The 20,442-nt window shown below is 37.9% G+C and overlaps 1 protein-coding gene and 1 long non-coding RNA gene across 2 annotated transcripts; both read left to right on the top strand.

Annotated features, from left to right (window-relative positions):
• The first annotated feature begins 8,471 nt into the window (after positions 1 to 8,471).
• LOC120433675 (nectin-4-like) lies at positions 8,472 to 10,761 on the top strand. The gene is made up of 4 exons (XM_039600363.1): positions 8,472 to 8,679; positions 9,112 to 9,453; positions 9,535 to 9,837; positions 10,652 to 10,761. The coding sequence occupies exons 1-4, from the start codon at positions 8,568 to 8,570 to the stop codon at positions 10,759 to 10,761; spliced, it is 867 nt and encodes a 288-aa protein (XP_039456297.1). The 5' UTR covers positions 8,472 to 8,567.
• Positions 10,762 to 14,928: 4,167 nt separating this feature from the next.
• Positions 14,929 to 18,636, top strand: LOC120433708. The gene is made up of 4 exons (XR_005608710.1): positions 14,929 to 15,033; positions 16,635 to 16,734; positions 17,953 to 18,061; positions 18,402 to 18,636. It is a non-coding gene; the product is annotated as an uncharacterized LOC120433708 (long non-coding RNA).
• Positions 18,637 to 20,442: the final 1,806 nt, after the last annotated feature.

The following is a 20,442-nucleotide window of genomic DNA, read 5'->3' as shown; positions in this document are numbered from 1 at the left end:
TTGCCACTCTGGTGTATATTTGGCGTGGCTCATTATACAAAAAATTACAAAATAAATCCTTTGGGTGATAGGACAATTTTAAGAATAATGACTATATTCTTAAAATTGTCCTATCACCCAAAGGATTTATTTTGTAATTTTTGGTCTCTTTTAATCTTTAATGTGGATTTGAGCATTTTATTATGTGACTGTGTTAAGCAGAGGTGTTATGAAGTCATATTCCTGGTATTTAGAGGCTAATTGACTAATTGACTACTGCTCGGTATAGATGCTTTCATTCCTTGTGATGGAGTGCCATCTTGTGACACATTTAAGAATTATTCAAAATATATCCTTTGTATTTTTGTACAGTCAAATATACAAAGGAGTATTCAGGTTGCATGCAGAAAAAAATGATTTGAATGTTTTGAGAATAGACACTATTCTTTTTGTTAATGTGGCACAAATACTCCAACGTACAAATACGACTATTCCTTAGCAGGTCTGTAGTGTGGGTATTTGAAGCCAGTCATGTTAACCTTTATTACTTATTCATATTGTAAATTCTTTTTGATGTTGTTCTACACCTAACCCTCATGAATAAACTAAGTCTCTTACAACTCGATTCCTGAATGTAAGCCCCTGTCTCACCACGGATAATCACAGTACCACAATTCAGAAACAGTTCTTTACAGAAATATCAAGTAAACTCAGGCAGATTTTCCTCCAAAGTACTGTGGAGGAATTACAACCATTTTAAATGCACAGTCCCCATTGAAAGAGGCTCAAAAGTAACTGAACAAACCAACATAATTTTAAATTTAAGGATTGTGTTTAAATATTTAGATAAAATGCTTTGCAGTTTGGAACCAATGGACATCAATAAAAACTTGTCTGTGCTTCCTTTAGATGCCATATTATGTTTTAGTTACTTTTCTGTTCAGACTGCAATATCTAAGGTTAATGTATGTAAATAACCATTATGTTAAGTAAGTGTTATAATTAATACTTATGGCATCAAAGAATTATATTTGTCATATAGAGATGGACAAACATCAATCGGTTTAACACAAAAAGTAGAATTCAGATCTAAACAAACATTTCTCTGTCAGTGCCACTTTATTTGTGGACCAAGTAAATAAATCTTTAAGCAATCTTTTATTTTATTTTAATCAGATTTAACTGAATATTTGTGCTCTGTATTAACTCTGGTCATCTTTATTCTAACGTCTTACCAGTACAGGGTTGAACAGCAGCCACCGTGGCTCATGTAACAATCCTCTTCAAAAGGAGAAAAAAAGAAACATACTTTTATGATAAAAAGCCAATATGTCAGATTTGGCTGAATCAATTTTAAGCTTTGCACAACACTATCACTTTAAAAATGGAAAAATACAAATACACTACTCCCTCCTATCCCCACCCCTAAGTGGAAAGAAAAATGCCCATCACTTATTTTATCACAATTATTAAATTATCATCATCTGATGATCTGTTTGGAGTAGGTACCACTCACAGGTACGGAAGAGGATTAGGGCCACCGGGGAAAAAGTGGGCACGTATTCTGAGAAAAATTCTGGAAAAGAAAAAAAAAGGCTTGTTTTTTTTTTTTGCTTTGTTTTCCCGTGGCCCTAATCCTCTTCCATACACAGGGATCATTTTGTGCATAATATGTTCCATGATCTGTGAAGCACGGAGAACAAGTAGAAATCTCTGTTTAACAGATAAAGTTGATAACCACCGTCATGATACCCGTGATGTATGATTAGATTTAGGTTTTGTCGAGGCAGCTAAAACAGTAATAAACTTCCTTCACTGTAAACCCCTCACAGCACTCAGAGGCCACAGAGGCCACAACAAAGCCTAAGCAGGGCTGTCTTCTTCTTTGATGGCTGACAACCATCACATAGCTGCATTAGCACCACTTCCTGGGCTAGAATGGTAATACAAGACTCCAAAATACAAGCTAAACCATCTTCTAAAGACTTTGGAAAATATTACTTCCTTCTCTTTTTCTTATTGTCTTATCATGACTCAGTCCTAACTTAATCCTTTCTAATCAAACTTTTTTTTTTTTTTTTTTTTTATCTGTGTCCAACCCATGCTGCAATTTCCTTTTCTGCTTTAAATACTAAATGCCTTTACTTCCAATTTAATCTATGTAAAATCCATTTCCATCTTGTATCGTTTCAGTGCTTAGTCAAAGTAACTGCACATATGATTGCATACAAATAGAATTAATAGAATTAATTACAAATAGAATTAATTTCTCTCACCTCTTCACTTGGTGAGAAGAAAGCCGAATGCCTTAAAGTAAATCTATTGGTTATTTGAACAGAAATTAAGAAAATATATTTTTTCAATCCAAAAATCATGGAGAAATATCTGGAAGGTTATTTTTCTTTAGTGGCATTGAGGCACTTTTCTGCGTGCAATCCCTTTGGATGCTATATTGTGTTTTAGTTGCCTTTCTGTTCAGACTGCAGACTTTGCAGTTTAGAACCAGTGGACACCAATAAAAACCCGTCTGTACGTTCTTTGAATTTGTCGGCAGTAACACATTTCAAAAAATTGGGACAGGGAAACAAAACCTTGCAGATGTAAATGCAGGAAACAGGAATCAGAATTGAAGAGTCAAACTCAACAATCCAGAGAAAAAAGAGCGAGTCAGAGGATGCAAAATCACAGAACTCTAGCAATACTATAGGAAGCACTGGGAATAAGGTGAAGACTGCTTACTCAGGCAACACATCAAAGAAAGACTCAATATGTACAAAAACTCAGCACATAACAGAGAACAGCTACTAAAATGAGACAGGAAGGAAGGTACAACTGAAAAGGGAAATATGGTCACCTACCAATCTAGGTACAGAAAGCTCATATGAGGTTATAAATATAAATGACTCAAGGACTTTTCGTGGGAAATGAGGGTCCGAGTAATACCAAAGTTCCTCTAACATCTCCTCCCATGTCATACTGGACACAACTCAAGGTGCTGTTCTCTTTGTTCTCTTTGAATTTTAAATTAAACTTGTGCTTCATCTGCATTAGTAAATCATGTGCTTAATTATTATGTGCTGCTGAGAGCTACAGGTAGGATCAAATGTCTTTTTCTTAACCCAAGAAAAACAACAATAACAACAACAACAAAATAAAACATGTTGTTGTTTAACTCTATCTCAAAAGACAACACAGTTATAACAGATGACATGGTTGTAGCTCAAAATGTATAGAAAATACGTTTATGAAGAGGTTTCTGTATAAAATCAGCAGTAAATTGATTTAAATTGCTATCTTGACCTTTACTGGAAGTGATTAATCCAGCTTATTGCCCTACCTACTTCTGAGGTATTGCACACACCGTTATGTAGACCACTTTTATCAGTTATGCTGCATACATAAACTGAGTGCTAAAATAATTATAGTTATTAAAAATAGTTGTAGGTAACTCGTGATTTATTTTTACATGGAAAAAAAATCAGCTGGTCAACATCAAATATAAGTAAACCCAGGTTTACCTTAACTATGAGCATGTTCACATGAAAGTGGTGGCAATGGCAACATCTGATTCACAGTCACATTGATCAGTGCACAGGAAACTGAGTGGATGATTTCACATATGAACAGTAAACTGTAATACTACAAAGTTATGGATGTTTTACACATGATTCAGGATGCAAGTAAAGCTGCTGCTACAGATAAATCAGAGGTGTAAGAGAAAAAACTCCGTGACGCTCACAGACACCTGCATGCTTGAGCTAAAGAGGCTATAGTAGCTCTGTTTCATTTCCTCTGATGTGTTCTCATGCAGTTCCTGCTTTGAAAATGAAAAATGTCCATGTCTCTGTGTAACTGCATGGCTCATCAGCTTAGAAGTGATCATAGATTAAATTCAGGTTCTCCATATACTGACTCCTCCGCTTGTTATTTTCCAATGAGCAGTGTGACCCTGTGGTTGATGGAGTTCCAACTATAAAGATAGAAAGTGCAAAAACAGATAGAAATTATTCCAGAGACATGTGAGAGTGTTAAAGAGAGTGTTAGAGATGACAGAGATCTTCTGACCTCCTCTGACTCAGGAGGAATCTCACTGCAGACTGGACCTTGATTCCGTTTCTTCGTCATAATTTTTTCTGGAGAAAATGCAGTGACCAGTCATGAAACCCCTCATCTTAGTACTGTGGAGGTGTTTCAGGGACATTATAATATCAGTGTAGGTTCATAAAGAGATTTTAAATCGTACAGTGACCACATGAAATGCAAAACATTTTGAGAATTTGTGTTATTTTAGCACAACAGTAACATCTTTGCATATGGTGTGTTTGCTGTAACTCATTAACATTTGGGGAGTTTAAAATATAAATTAATATCTTAGGTTCTTTTTGTTCTCAGACTTTAGTTTAGTTATTTATTGTAAGCTGTAAATCAGGAAATACAGTGAGTCTTCTGCTATTTAAAAGGATGATGTCTGAAATCATCCATTTTTTTTCATAATTTCTGTTCATGTTTTATTTCTCATCTTTCACTTCCTAAAGTCCATGCAGTTACATGTGTACTCTATCAATATTTACTGCAGTAAAGATGTGTTTCAGTAGGTTCTACATCTCAATGTAACACCCACATGATGGGCCTATAACAACTGGACTTAACCTTTAATATTAACCAACTTTTGTAGCTGTGGAAAATGCAGGTTGGGCTAAGCCACAAAGAAAATGCCCAAAGAGTACATGATACATTTTACCCTAACCTTTTAACTACTACTGAGAGGCATTTCCTGTTTGCACACTCTACTGCAAGAAAAATGCCTCATCAAAAGCACAAAGGGCTGGTTCAGCCCTTGTAGGTTAGCATTAGTTTGCAGTACTGACAGAAGTAGTGAACAAATTGTGTGATTTATTTTATTTTGTTACCTGAAAAAAACAAAACACATTTTATCTGTTAACATTATCTTGCAATTTTAATTTTAATTTTTTTTTTACATTGTTTATTAAAGATATCATAGACATACATTTTTTCAGTATCCAATATCCAGGTCTGTGAGCAGCGTGGTATAAGCTCCACAAACTAAGTTGCATTTAACTATTCTTTCTTATCTGATGCAATTTTCAGATGTTTCAAAACCTGGACATATATTTCCTTGCAATTAAATGCATGACAATTTAAATCTTCAGCTCTATGAACACCGTCAACTAATTTTTTTCTTATTTGATGCACCCTTTCAATATTTGAACGCCTGGACATTAATAAATTAAAACTAAACTGCATGGTAAACATAAGAATAATCATGCAAGAAGACACTATAGAAAATGACATGTGAGTTTTATGATGAAATCGGTCTTCCCAGCACTGACAATAAATGTACAGCAGCATAAAAAAGAGTAACGTTCTTCAATCTATTATGAAGTTAAAAAGCATTTACTCACCTGCAGAGGAAAACAGCCAACATGATGCCACATAGAATGAATCCAATTGTAGGTGATAGTATGGATAGAAAATACTTTGAAATGGATTCTGTATAAAAGCAGCATAGATGTAATTTTCATTGGTTATTGAAGATTTAGTAAAAGTGATTGTGAGATGTTTTTCGTTTTTACCTACCTGTGGGGTTCTCAGACACAGTTAAATTCCACGTAATGCTGTGTAGGCCATTTTTGCCAGTTATGGCACATGTATAAAGTCCTTCATCCTCAGGCTGAGCACTAAAAATAGTTAGCTCTGTAGGTAACTCATGATTTATATTCAGTTTGTAAAATGAGAAATTTGAAAATGTGCAATTCAGCACAACGGAATATTGGAAAACAGATCTGCCGTTGGTCCAGGAGATTTGTGTTGCATTTTTGTTGGATATGTTGCAAGTCAGGGTCACTGAGCCTCCTCTGAACACAAAGGTAGACCTGTGGTTTTCTTCAGGGAAGAAAAAATTAATTAAAAACAATGTATCTGTATTTAATCTGGATAAAAAGATGTTTCACAAACACAAGTCTGCTCTGTACCTGCAAAGACATGACACATCACTAAAAGCTGAATGAAGAGCAGTGCTGCTTGGTTTATCCTGCACATCACGACCGCCAGTCAGAGAGAGAGAAACAGACCACTGCATCATCAGCAGCTTTCTATTTATCTGACGAGAAGCTGCAAAAAAACAGGAAGTGGTTCATTGTTGCTTTGCTAATCTCAAAATTAATGTGTGTTGTTCATCTTATGTGGATTGAAACATGAACTTATGTTGAAGTAGTGCATACAGTGTTTCAATGTAACAACAAACTGTAATAAATGAAGTAAATAAAGGTTCATTCTTCAGGTTATAAATGAAAATATAACATCCACCTAAAACTGTGCTTTCATAGATTAACACCCTTTACCCACTTCACAGTTGTGACCATGTTGCATACTTAATCAGTATAGTGTCAATAAAAACTTTTGCAGACAGTTGCTTTGTTTTGTTTTTTATTTTTCTCACACCTAAACACTAAATGTGACACAATGCATTCTACAAAGTTGCAATTTTACCCTGTCATTAGTGAGTAACAAAAACAACATCAACGCTGTCATGAAATACTGCTTCATTTAAAAGAATAATAATAATAATCTGCTTTTAAAAATGCTCACCAGAACTCTACTTTTCCTTTTAGAGGCATGTATGAATATTCATTTGCAATTGGTTGTTAAATTTAAAGATAGGTTAGATCAGTAACAGAATCCCTTCAACAAGTGGAACTTATAGAGAGTTTCTCTTGGCAAAGCAAATGTGTTTGGCACAGCAGGGCATTTAGATCAAGTGAACTAAGTGAACAACACTTCCTGTATTTCTTGTGCGGGTCACATGAACAAGAGTTTGGCCTACTGTGTTTTAAAATACCCAATATTATTTCACTGCTGTTGCTGGAGTGCCACCTTTTGGTGCATTTGAGAATCGTCGAGAATTTATTCTTACACAGCAAATTAGGATTAAGCAAGTCTTCAATATGATCGTAATTGAGTGGTTGAAGCCATTTCTATTCACCTTATTACATTCTAGCTGAAGCCATCAGGCTTTTTTTTAAATGCTTTTTTAAGCCACATTATTAATTTTGTGCTTAAACTACTGTACTGTATTTTGATCTGTAGGAAGAACATGAGTTAAGCATAAATTCAAATAATCGTGAGCAGTAGCGGTTTTAGATACGGGCGACACGGGCGGTTGCCCGGGCGGCATCGTGATGGGGGCGGCATCACGAGCATCGGCAAAAAAAATGCTCGTACTCATGCTGCCCCGACGGCAGCCAGCGCATATTGGGAATGGCATAGGCACCGATCGGTTTTCTATCGCCCATTTGCTGGGAGTAAGGGCGCCCTCCGTTTGCGAGGTGCGCCTGCTGCTTGCGGCACAGGCAGGAGAGGGCGGGGCGGCGGGGATTCTCTGGCTGGCTGGAGCAGCATCTAATAGCCAACTCGCAAAATAAAACAAAATAAAACAAACCAACAAACACGAAAACACCAGACATTATGATACAGACTTATAATTTGCACCGATGTTTTTTCGAAATTCTATACGCGAAAAGTGAGCGCGAGAGCCCTCGGTGCTCCTGCTCGCTGCTGATGTCAAAGTAAACTTTATTGTCATCGCCGCTACATACAGTCCAGTATATAGAGAGACGAGACGACGAGGCCGTGCAAGTAAATAAATATAGTAGAGTAAGAAAATAAATATACACTTTAGGACTCGGGGTAAAGGGATCAATAACAATTTTAAAATTTATAATTTACAGTTTGATGATTTAAAGTCTCACACATAACCCGTCGAAAGGGGAGGGAGACCTGCTGCTTCCAAATAGAGCACATTTCATTCATAATGTTATAAATCCAAGCCCATTATGTATTCATGATTTGAATCCTGGGTTGTGTGAAATCTCAGAAATGCACCCTAGACAAAGTGAATCTGTGAACTAAGGTGTAGGTCTGTTAGATTATGTTGTGGTGATCCTCGGGTTGAGGGATGGGTGCTCATACTGGAGTGCAAAATTAAAACCAACGGAAGATGGACAAGAAAAGTTCAAAGCCATCAGGTGCTCAGTTTAGAAAAAAGAGAAAAGAAGAGGAGGAGAAACGAACAAAAGATGCAGGTAAGCAGATGTGTCATTGGATAATGGCAGGTCATCCTGAAACAATCAGAATCAGAATACTTTATTAATCCCTAAGGAAATAATGTGGGTTACAGTTGCTCCAAGAAGAAATGGTAAAAATAGTAACAGTAGCAGACTAAACTCCAAACAATACAATATGTTACAGATTTTAATATTAATTAGTCATTGTCAATTGTTGATTTGTCCTGTTCTCATTGTATGACGAATTATGATGGCTGTTTGGTAGCTGTTTGCATACTATGCATACTCTCTCTCTCTCTTCATATGTGTGTGTGGACAACAGTTTTATGTTAATGTACAATCCTTAACATGTTACGTGTCACCACGGGGGGGGGAATACGTGTCACCACGGTCACGGTCGATGAGCGGTGGTCATGTGTATTTCGTTCACAGACCTAACAACGTTTTTTTCTCTCTCTCGGACTTTGGAACATGTAACATTTCTTATAACTTTAAGATTAGAGGATGGATGCCGCTGCTTTCTTTTGTGCCAATTACTGCCACGGTTTCCCTTTACGATGTGACTCCATGATACGTAGTGCGCTTCTGATGATAGCGCTTCTGACAGACGCTGAAGGTAGGTAGATTATCCTTTATTGCTGTTGCTTTTGTCGAAGGTAGAAGAGAAATGTCTTACATCTCTTTTTTAGTGAGCTGCTCACGATCAACTTTATTTTGGTATTTAATGTTTTGACTGTAGGTTATAACTCACTTTGTGTTTCTACACTAAACATCAGTTTCGAATGGTTATGTTTTAAAAATGTGAAAGTCCAGGATTAAGAGTTGTGTTTTGCCTTTATAACCCACTCCTGGGTAAGTACACCTCACTCTAGGTTCGGAGAGGAGCTGGATTACATTTTAATTTTTGTCTCCCATTTTTACCTCATTGGAGGCTTATCTCGATTGAGCGCTCATGTAAATCTAAGAGAGGTTGAAAGATGAAGCTACCCCCCCGACAAACACACACACACACAGAAAAAAAAAATTCTTGTCTGAATACTCTTTACAGCTTTCCGGGTGATTGGTGGAAATGTGACGGTGGTTCAAGGAGGCACCGCTATCTTACCGTGTTATGTCACTGATACCACTGATGACCTGACACAGATCACCTGGCAGAGGAAGACGACAGAAAAACCTCGCAATGACAATTTCCTCACTATCTTACCCAGAGATGGAGCACAATTTGTCAATGGACGTGATGCTCGATTTAAATATATTGGGAATTTTAATGACAAAAATGGAACTCTCCAGTTATCCAATGTTACCCTGAAGGATGAAGGCAGCTACACGTGCATCTTCACCTTGTTTCCCAGTGGAAATCAGAAGACAGAGATACCGCTAAACTTGCTTGGTATAGTAAACAGGATGATTTTATTTACTGATTATTTATTGATTGATTTATTGATTTATTTTGGTGCTGTAACTCTCCTAGTGCCTCCTTTCACAAACATCAAGGACAACCTTCCCACTTTGGGCACAGAAGAGGTTTTATTTGCTACCTGCACGGCTGCTGGATCGAAGCCTCCTGCAGAGGTGAGGTGGCTCACTGGTGCTTTGGGAGACAACGTGAGATCGACAACAAACTCCACACATTATGACAACAATACAACTACCACAGTCAGCTCTCTGTTTGGTGTTCCTACGAGAGAGATTAACGGTCACCAGGTCCAGTGTGTCATCAGCGGTGACTCCCTGTCTAGAGAAGAAACCCTGCCCTTCACCATACAGGTCTACTGTGAGTATCAGCTGCTGATGTAGTTTATTATTTGTCTTTTACCCATGGTTGATGTATTTGTTGTTTTTTTTTCTTGGAAATCTTTGCAAAGATTGCTAGTGGATTAGCCAGTGGACACATCTGTCGCAATGCATGAACAGACTCAATTGCAGGACTCTGTTAGGGAAACGACTGAAAAATTCATTTACAAAAGACAAAATACCTACAGCTCTACTGAGGGACTGATAGAAATGATCTGTTTCCCAATTCTGAAATCGCTAAAAGCTTTATGTGTAGTAAAGTTTTAGTCACTTTACTACACATAAAGCTTTTAGCTGTGACTCCTTACATCATTAAATGATGTAAACAGAGGCAGTTTTACTTTGATATTTGACAAAACCCTCAAGGAAATGACTTAAAACTAAGAAAGTGGACCTAAATGTTTGTTACTGGAAAGAGGATCCAGTCCAATCCAGACATCTAGATACTTTGTTTTTCTTCTTTGTTCTGGAGTTTGTTCTTCTTTTGTTTTTAAATGAATGGGAGTGAAACATCCCAAATCTCATGACTTTGCCTCCTGTTTGTCACACTGTAGCATGTTGTCACAATAGATGGGAAAATACTTTCTGAAAGACAAAAACATCTAGACTGATTTAAAAAGACCATTGTTATTGATAAAGACTGAATCATGGCATGAATATTACAACATCAGCCTCAGTCCCAAAAGTTTGTCGAACTTGGATCAAGATGTAGAAAACATAGGCGAAACATTATTTTCATGTTATTACTGTGTCCTCAGTTCAGGATTAACACCGTTGTCTTTCTGCTCTTGCAGTCTCTCCCACAGAAGTGAACATTAGAGCAAAATCTGAGGACTCATTTGAGTGTGTGACAGAAGCCAGCCAACAAGTGCAAATTTTACATGGAGCAGGTAAAGTAGCTTGAATAACAGTTTCAGCTGAAACATTCATTTCATTGGTTCTTTTTTTTGTTTGTCCTAAGTGACAAAGAAAGAGCGGTATTGTATTTAGTGTCATATAAAATGTAACACACTTTTCCTGTGGCGATCAATAAAGAAAGATGTTACCCAGGTGCATCTAGGGGGCTAATGCGTAGCACTGACAGACCCCAGTATTTTTGTATATGGGTACTCTTTTTACAAAGTAAAGAACAACTGCTGCCTTGGTATTAGTGTTTTTAGATGTTTTACTAAGTTTGTGAGGTTTTGTTCATATATAATTTCTCAAATTTCATTCCCAGTAGTCCTATCTGATTTAAACTACCATAGCAGAGTTGGGTGTGGAGTAAAGTCAGTCATATGTCAAAAGAATGACTGATGAGTCATGGTGAGACATCTATATTTTTACTCCTTGAGTATTTGTCATATTATAGTGAAATACGCACATGATTATTATGTAATAGGTCCTCACTCAAACTGGGTCCAAGGTCATATGTGGTCAAAAGTGTAACATACCGACAATTTGTCACATAGTGTAAAATGTTACGCTTTGGGATGAGAACATCTTGGTTCACAAGAATCACTACTGGTTTGGGACTCTTCTTGAGTTCTCAGTGGATTTTAATTGTCATTAGTTTTTACAGTAAAGCCAAGCAGAGCCAACAGAACTTCTTACTTCAGCATTACACAAATGGATTATGATCCAGATGAGCTACTACATCACAGACGCTCTCGTTAAGTCGATGTTAGAATAAATCATGGTTGGTTCCTCACATAACAATGAATGAAACTGAAATATTTAAAGTATTTATTTAAGCTGTTACCTACATGCATTAGTATTTTAGCAGATAGTGTGAGCAGTTTCACATCTTACTGTACTAACTATGGTAAAAAAAAATTACCTGTACATGATTCGATAACAACTTCTCACATGTAACAGTTAATCACACGTAAAATGCAGACTGCTTCTACCACAGTTGTGTTCAATCATTTCCATAAATTTTCTGTAGCAAGAAACAAAAAAATGTTGTAGCCTATTGGCTAATGTTGTACTATGTGAAAAGTTCTGCATGCCAAATATCCTTGGGCAAGATACTAACCCCATGTTTGCCTACTGGTGGTGGTCAGAGGGCCCGGTGGCGCCAGTGTCTGGCAGCCTCGCCTCTGTCAGTGCGCCCCAGGGCAGCTGTGGCTACAATGTAGCTTGCCATTGCCAGTGTGTGAATGTGTGTGTGAATGGGTGAATGACTGAATGTAGTGTAAAGCTCTTTGGGGTCCTTAGGGACTGAGTAAAGCGCTATACAAATGCAGGCCATTTACCATAGTAAATAAGTATCAAATTCAGTCATTTGGAAAGATTTCAGTGTCCCGTGGCTTTGATGATAATGTTTTTGATGTTTTTTTTCCGTCCCTTCATCCACTTGTTCATTATTTATTCAACATAAACAAAAATATGTACACTCCTAGCTTCACAGGCAATATTGCCTGCTGTCATGTAGTTCTAAAATGCTTTAATTCTAAAGCATTTGCTGTTACACGGTGGTAAATCTTTGCTGGTTGCATAGAGGCAGGTTTCTGTTTGATTGTTCTTCAGTTGCCTGGTAAAAGCCACTGAGCACATTATTTGAATGCATGCTCTTTATAACCCTGTCACCTGGATACTGAAAGCACTTAATTTCTCTCTCCCCTTCCCCTTCACTTTCTCTCCCTCCCTCCCAGCTGCTGCTTGATTTCCCCAAACAGCACCTTTACTTACTCAGGTGCTGACAAGGCTCACTCAGTAAATACCCTTCACACACTGTAAAATGGTTGTTGATTGTTTATCTCTTAATCTTTTCTCTGCTTTCTTGTGTGAGGCACAGCCCAAAGAATGGAGAGACGCAGTGTTTTGACAGTTTCTGGTTTTTGGGAGCAGTTTGAATTTTGCTGCTGCTAGTGAATAGTGTGGACCTGTGGGCTACAAAAGCACATTTGGTGGTTGGTTGTCCAGGAGGACACAAATGCCTCGGGGTGTATTTGTGTCAGGAAGGCTATCTCCCATAAAAATCTTCTCCATCAAACATGCTGAGCTACTTACTTTTCTGACCTCATGTGAATAAGAGAGCAGCTAAAAGTAGCTGCTGTTTTTTCCCCTAGAACTGTAAACATTTTCATTGACTGAGCTCCTTCCAAAAGACACATTTGGTTCAAGATGGTCAGAGAATTATTGTCGCAAAATCAGTGCTCAGGACTCCCTCAGAGCTGAAGACTGGAAAATGAAGTGGAAGAAAAGTTTATTGATTAAGACATAGCTGTTAAAGTGTGGCTCCACACTAAGTGAAAACAAAACAAAACAAAACAAAAAAAAAAACCTATTAAAACATAAGCAATAAAACAGAAGTAGGTTGAGTTTAGTATAATAAAATTGTAACAGGCCAGTTCAAACCTGTCTCAAGCATATGGACTGTTGTGTGGAGACCTGAGCACTACTTGCCTTTGTAGTGGTGTTGCCATGGTTGTCTGGGAACTCTGGAGAAGGATTATGTGAACCTGTTTCAGCTCAGCAGACAGAAACTGAAAATACTGCTGAGAGACTCATATGGATGACACCTTTGGAGAGATGTGAGATTAGACACTAAATAAGCAGTCATCCAGTCATTCCTGTTCTTTAGGGTAGGTTATAGGATGTATTAACAGTTCATATTGAAAGTTAGGATATATTTAAATGAAATGAAATGAAATACTGGGTCCTAAAATGATAACACTAATTAAAGCTCAAACAAACATAAATGTGTTCATATCCTTTATTCTAAAGACTTTAACACATCAATGGGGAAAAGAATTGGATGTTGAACCTTTGTTTGTTGCTGTTAAAGGAGTATTTTTCCACTACAGTCAACTAAAAAAACAGCTGCATAAAAAAGAAATAAATGACAGACACTCAAAAATGTGTTGATATAACTGATTCTGTACTTCAGTAAAATTCTTCAGCCTTTGAGCTCCATGTCTCGATTATTTTAAAGTTAGTTACAAATGCATGATGTTCATAAAATCGACCATGGAAGTAAAAGTAACATGAAGATTTTTTCACATGGCAAAGTCAGTTTTATGTACACTGTATATTTCATTACACAAACTGCAGTGTCGCTCAGCGGTCCTTCTTGGCTTCTCTGTCTGTAGTTCACTGCTTATCCATTAGATGTGAGGAATTCCTGGTAAATGCAGTGTTTATGCATTTAAACAGTTAAGTGGTGTTTTATCTTAAGTGGCTCTTAAACTGCATTAATTCATTCTGAGCCTCTTGAGAGAGCAACCCATTTCTGCTCTCCCAGACGCCTTAACGCCCACTCACATCCTGGGCCATCTGACCTCAGGAATTCACATGACAAGGTGGGGCCAGGTTTCACAATGAGCTCACCCGAAACCCTGGCTGATTAGGTCCCACACCCGCTTTCACACCTGGGCGCATGTGATTAGAGGATCACCAGGGGTCCTTTGTCCCTCCTTGGGGGATACTCCCACTGGGTTTAAATCTGGGACTCTCGGCCATTTGACCTTAGAACTGAAGAAGCTTCTCGGATGAGAGGTGAAACGTCTTCAAGCAACTTAAAGAAGTCCAGACGCTTTTCTTTGCAAACTCCTTTGACTACGATGACCTGGATGACTGAGAACCTTCACAGACATTTCTGCTCATGTTAGTCATGTAAATTAATGGTGGATTGAGAAGTTTTATCATCTGGTATCAGAATTTGCTGCTGTTTTAATGAGGCCTGTTAAATCCTCATATCAATGCTCCACAAAAGATAATAAAAAACATCAAAATCTTGTGAGTTACAAATTGTCGTACAGGACGCTAAACAGGGAGTTAGCTGGGCTGTTCTTCAAAGTAGTGTGGTTTGAAATCTTACTAAAATGAAGGTTGTTTTCACACAAAAAACAATTGAACATGTTAAGTGGGATGTATTTTTGTATTTAGGTGAAAATTAAAAAAATACAAAATCTTGTTGTGGGCGAGAAAAGATCTACTGCAAAGAGCTGATAACCAAAATGTATTTGACTTTTAGCATAACTCACATTGTTCTGCCCTCACTGTACATGTCGCGTTGAGTCTCGTTCATGTTTTTCCAGATCTGGCCAGTCTTTGCTGCAATCTGCTGTCAAAGTAGAGGTGCGGCTACAACTGCTGAGTCTGAGCTCTGATCTGAATGGCCTCTATCAGTGTGAAGCGCCTAACACATATGGAAGTAAACACGGTCAGCTCTATGTGCATGTGGCATCAGGTGAGGTCAGCTTGGATATCTGTTTCTAATTTTTGGATTTGTGCTTTTGTGGCTGTTGTGTCATTCTGATATTACTCTGTTTTCTTTTCTGTGGACGTCTGTGGGGAAAAGAAATAAAAACTTGAACATCTAAGCTAAAAGTGAAATGATGGACTCTACCTATGGAGATATTCCACTAACACAGATATTAGAGGTTAAAAGTATTTAGTAAGAAGCTATCTTAAAGAAGTGGTTCCTTTAATCTGTAGCATCCTCCTCTGTTACACCAACCGTCTGCATGTCCTCCTTCTCTACATCCGTGCACCACCTCTGTGGTCTTCTGCTTTTCCTCCTGTCTGGCAGCTCCATCTTCAGCATCCTTTGTCCAGTATGTCCACTATCCCTGCTCTGCACATGTCCAAACTATCTCAGCCTTGCCTCTCTTTGTCTGCAAATCACTTAATCTGAGCTGCAACTCTGATGTACTCATTTCAAATCACCCGTGACGCTCCACACACTCGAACCCTCCCTGCACTTTCTGCTTCATCTCTTGTGCACTGTCTGTTGCTTTGGATGGTTGACCCCAGGTATTTAAAATAATTTACTTTCCGTATCTCTGCTCCCTGCATATTCACTGTTACACCTGTCTCCTCTCCATTCACACACATGTTCTGCTGACTTCACTTCTTTTCACAATAATCCGATGCACTTACAGATTCATTAACTGTTCTTGGTCTCCAGCTTCACACTCAGCTCAACTATAAACCTTTTTCTTTTGCCACCTCTCTCTTTGCTGAATTTCATTGTACAGAGAAATGCTTTTCTTTGTACACATGACAATAAACGCTTTGAGTCTTGAATCTTGAACCCAGAGTCTGTCTCAATTCCACCCTGAACTCTGTGCACATTTTTTCCTTCTTCAGCTTCCACCATATGTTCCTTGCCTGTTTTCACTCACTTCCTCTTCTTGATATCCAGAGTCATCCATCAGACTACCATGCAATGCTGCCTAGCTGTGCTCCTCCCTGACACCACTTTACAGTCTCCTGTCTCTTTCCTGCACCTTCCTCCTTCATACATAAAATAGAGTCCCCTGTGTGGATCTTCCTCCACTCATATGTCAGCCTGTGTTCCTCTGTCTTCTAAAAATAAGTGTTCACCACCTTTTCATTAAATCCAGAACCATTTGTCCTGAATTTTTCTCCTTTAATCTCCCTTTACATTGTATTAACCAGCTCTCTTCATTTCCATGTAGTCCCTATATCTAAAGTCTCACCTTCATACTCCTATCTTTGCTTCTCTCTTGCTGTCTTCAAATACACCTACCCCTTGCCACTTCTTTTATGTTTGGCCAACAGTAGCACATTTTCTACCAGCATCCTGTTGGCCAAAAGCCAATAGGTCACAAAGCCAAAAGTCATTGTAAACCCTCACTGTAAACCCACTGATCCAGTGTGGAAATCTCATTCTTTGTGAGCTTGATTTGTGTTGGGTAGATTATGTTTCCTTATTGTCTCAGTCTTATTAATGAAGTGTGAAATAAAAACTAAAAAAAACTTGTCATGAAAGTGGGAAAGAACAATCATCTCTTTCTCATGTTCTTCATTTTTGTGTCCCTGTAGGAGCATGCTCTGCTGCTTGGGCCTTATTTGGTGTTTTGCTTTTCCTGAATGTTGTTGGGGCTGCAGCATGGTACTTTTATAAAAATGGATGTTCTCAAAGGTACTTCATATATTAACGTGCATGTATCTAATATCTAGAATAATATATCTAAAGGGAAGCCTGACATCTTCTAGTAAGCCCTTTCATGTAGGTTCACTGCCCGTACCATTGAGCCTTATTGGTTATTGCCATACAATACCAGATTTGGCAGGTCCACCACTGGTGCTCTGTTCTTTTCATAGATGAGTTCAGGATCACTCTGAGCACATCTGACAGACATGAAAGGGTACAGAGAAGCCATGAAGTTAATGTTGCTTGTAGCATCATTTAGCATGAACAGATTGATGGTTAGGTCAGTGATGATGTGGGGAGAAAAATCCATGGAGAGATGCAGAGACCTCTACAGGCTGCGATTAGAAATCAGGATGAAATCCTTGAACACATTGTCAGGCCCTAAGCTGGTTCAGTTGATCCTGGTTTCCTCCTCTTGTACAATAATGCCCGACCTTTATAGGCGAGAATATGCAGGCAGATGACAGAATTGGTACTAATCACCCAAACCCCTTTGATTTTCAGGTTAGCTTTGAATTCAGCCCTCTATAGGTAGATAATTTTCATTTCCTTTAAACAATGTGGCATCCATTTGTTCCTTACACATTACATAGTCCATGTCAGTATAGATATCCAGATGATTTTTTTTTTTTTTTCCAGTGTTAAGAGACGCCAAGTCACATTTTGTTACATTCTGTGAAAAGCAAACTAGTTAGTTTGGTGCAATAGAAATACTAAACATTGTCTCCACCTGTGCAGCACATTCTCCTCATTGCTGTAGGTAGCTCAGAGGCTGTAGCTGCTATTCTTAGAGGGGAAACTGTTGTGTGTGGTACCCTCAGTGGTCCGGAAGAAGCAGTCTTTGGCCCAGTAAGAATGCAACTGTGTTAGTCTCACCCCAATTGAACCACATCCTACATGGCTTTTTCTACCTTTTATAAAAGTGAATCCCTGAACAAATATACTGTAACCAAAGACAGATGCAGTAAAAGACTCACTGCCTGCAAAGTATTCAGCAAAGTATTCAGACTTTGTTTATGATTGCAGGTAATACAGAAGTTTTGTTCAAATCCTTCAGTTACAACTAAAAGTCTGCAATTAAATTGTACCTTTGTTTTATTTCGAATCTACTGTTCTGGTTTACAGAGGTAAAATTTTAAAAGTTGATTTACTATCCACAAATTTGCAGCCTAACTGTGAATACTGTGTCACTATTTTGTATGGTAGGAGGTCTTTAAATCAACATGGTGGCAAGCAGCATGACACAAAACTTCACCGGAGTGTGAGAAACGATGATCACGGACCAGAGGAAGAAGATCTACAGAGAGATCAAGAGGTCAGTAGCAGTTAATTTGTTCATATACTTCATAGCTCCTTTTGTTTTTCCCACAGTTAAATAGGTCTCTGAAAAAAAGTACATTTATTACTTATTTTAATGTTAACTATTGAGATGCAGTTACTGGAGGCACATTTATAGTTTTAGTTGTCTACAAGGCATTTTAGTACATCTATCTTACTCGAAAGAGCTGAGCTAAAAGGAAAAGAAATATTAATGTGTGTGTTAAGTATTATAGAAGCTTAAACTTTCTTTGTTAAATCTGCAGACACTGAAAGTATTTGCATTTTCAGTTGAAATTAAATACAAGTCTAAACAAATGCTCCATATGATCCCTCAGGAATCTCTCTGACAGCAAAGATGAACATTATTTGGACTGAAGGCTCCACCAACATGTCATTCTAAAGTCAGCTGGTAAATAAACAGATGAAGAACAGATGCCTCTGCCTGAACTGGACATTATACGTGTTACGTGAACCTGCAACAGGGTCTGGACCACAGACAGATTAACATAAAAGCACGGGATGTCACACAAACACAGGAACATGACCGCAGGAACAAAGGGTAACAAAACAGGGAAACTAGACACAAAAGGCAACTCAGTATAACTTAACAGCCAGGAGGTAAAAATAATACATTCAGTTGCATTAAAGAAAACAAAAGTCAGGACAAACTAATACAGAAAATAAGAACTAGAAAATGAAAATCTCTTAAATCCAAAGGAATGAATCACAAGACCATAATAAATTCAAAACTTGGTCCAAGAACTTGGTCGCTCTCTCTGTCTCTTCACGCCTCTGTGTCTGTGTCTCAGCGCTTGTGAGTTCCTGTTTATTTTGGTAGTCATCATCTCGTAATGCGTCGTGTTCTTCTTTGCTTTGCGCCCGCCTCGTTATGTCTATGTTTCTCTAGCTGTGTTCCCATGTTCCCTGTCTCCACTTCTCCTAACCACCCTCCTGTGTATATATTGTGTTCCTCTCCCTTGTACTTGCAACGTTATGTTCCGATCATGATCCTGTTAGTTAGACAGTTTGTATCTAGTTTCCTTTTCATTTAAGGGCTCCTTTGCCTGAAACTCCTTTGTGCTGCCTCCATGTTTGCAATCCACACCATCAAAACAGAGAGCTGCAGTCTTTTGGAAGATTGAAACAAAAACACAGCTTTCAGGAACACTTGCCAACAGCTACCACATGATGGCAGTAATGTAAGGATGGCTTCAGATAGGTGGGGAGCTTTATAACAACACTGTTCAAGATGAAAGGAGAAAATTTGTTTTACTTTGGGACATTTTAATTCATGTGTATTTTTAGATTTGACAAGCCAAGCACTGTCTGCCTTTCTTCTCCTGTCTGCCATGTGTTAAATTACAGTAATGTGAAATGATTTCCTGCTTAATAATAGAAATAAAGTGAAATATTTTAATTGTTTGTTCAGTGATTTTCTCTAATTTTGCCTGTCGTTCCCATGACCTTCAGGATGTAGCTTTAGCTGTCACTTCCTTTTGAAGAATCATAAAAAGGTTCTTGAAATATTTACTTGTTTTCTCCACCAGTTGGAACTACTTTCATCAGTTGTATTAAATGGTAAATGGCCTGTATTTATATAGCGCTTTAACAGTCCCTAAGGACCCCAAAGCGCTTTAGATATCCAGTCATCCACCCATTCACACACATATTCACACACTGAATGTGTGTGAATGTGTGTGTATTAATGTGGTTACTGTAGACTCAGGTGGGGGGTTTTTCCACATGCTTAGTACAACCTTTCCTTAAGGTTACATTGTTAAATTTTAAGCTTATAATATACAGTATTAGGCAAATTTAGACACATCACTCAGACGTTTACATTTAGTCTTTTTTGCACTTGCAGCTGGTCTGTCTGGCTGTGCTGATTGACTAGACCATTAAGATTACCACATAGTGCATTACACTATATAATAATACAGGCCAGCCTTTTGTGTTTTCCTGACAGTGAATGCACAAGTTTTGCTCTAGTAAAATTTAATGTAAAGCAACATACAAGGATTTTTTTTTTTAAAGTTTACTGATAAAAGATGCTTCTCTATTGGATTTATGTTTATTATTATTATTTTTTATTATTATTATTAACTTTAAGAAAGTTGAAGCTTGGTTGCTGCAGATATTTTTTTTATTTAACTATAAAACAATACGATGTAGTATTTTCCATGAGTAGTTAGGAAGATCAGGTTTCTCTGATCCATCATTAATCTGATCAGTATACTGGCGCACAAGATACACAAGGGAAGTGGACACAGCTGGAGCAAACAAGCACAATTGTGTAGACAATCAACACAATGAGGCAGAGGAGAAATTAAAACAAATAATAACACACATATATCACTAGAGCACATTCACTACACA

The sequence above is a fragment of the Oreochromis aureus genome, linkage group 16 (genome assembly GCF_013358895.1).
Source record: "Oreochromis aureus strain Israel breed Guangdong linkage group 16, ZZ_aureus, whole genome shotgun sequence".
NCBI classification, from domain to species: Eukaryota; Metazoa; Chordata; class Actinopteri; order Cichliformes; family Cichlidae; genus Oreochromis; species Oreochromis aureus.
This window is presented reverse-complemented; position numbering and strand designations above follow the sequence as displayed.

Coding starts and splice junctions, on each gene's coding strand:
- LOC120433675 (XM_039600363.1), top strand. CDS start 8,568: ATGGATGCCGCTGCTTTCTTTTGTGCCAATTACTGCCACGGTTTCCCT. Junction 8,680..9,111: donor GCTTCTGACAGACGCTGAAG/GTAGGTAGATTA, acceptor TACTCTTTACAG/CTTTCCGGGTGATTGGTGGA. Junction 9,838..10,651: donor CTTCACCATACAGGTCTACT/GTGAGTATCAGC, acceptor CTGCTCTTGCAG/TCTCTCCCACAGAAGTGAAC.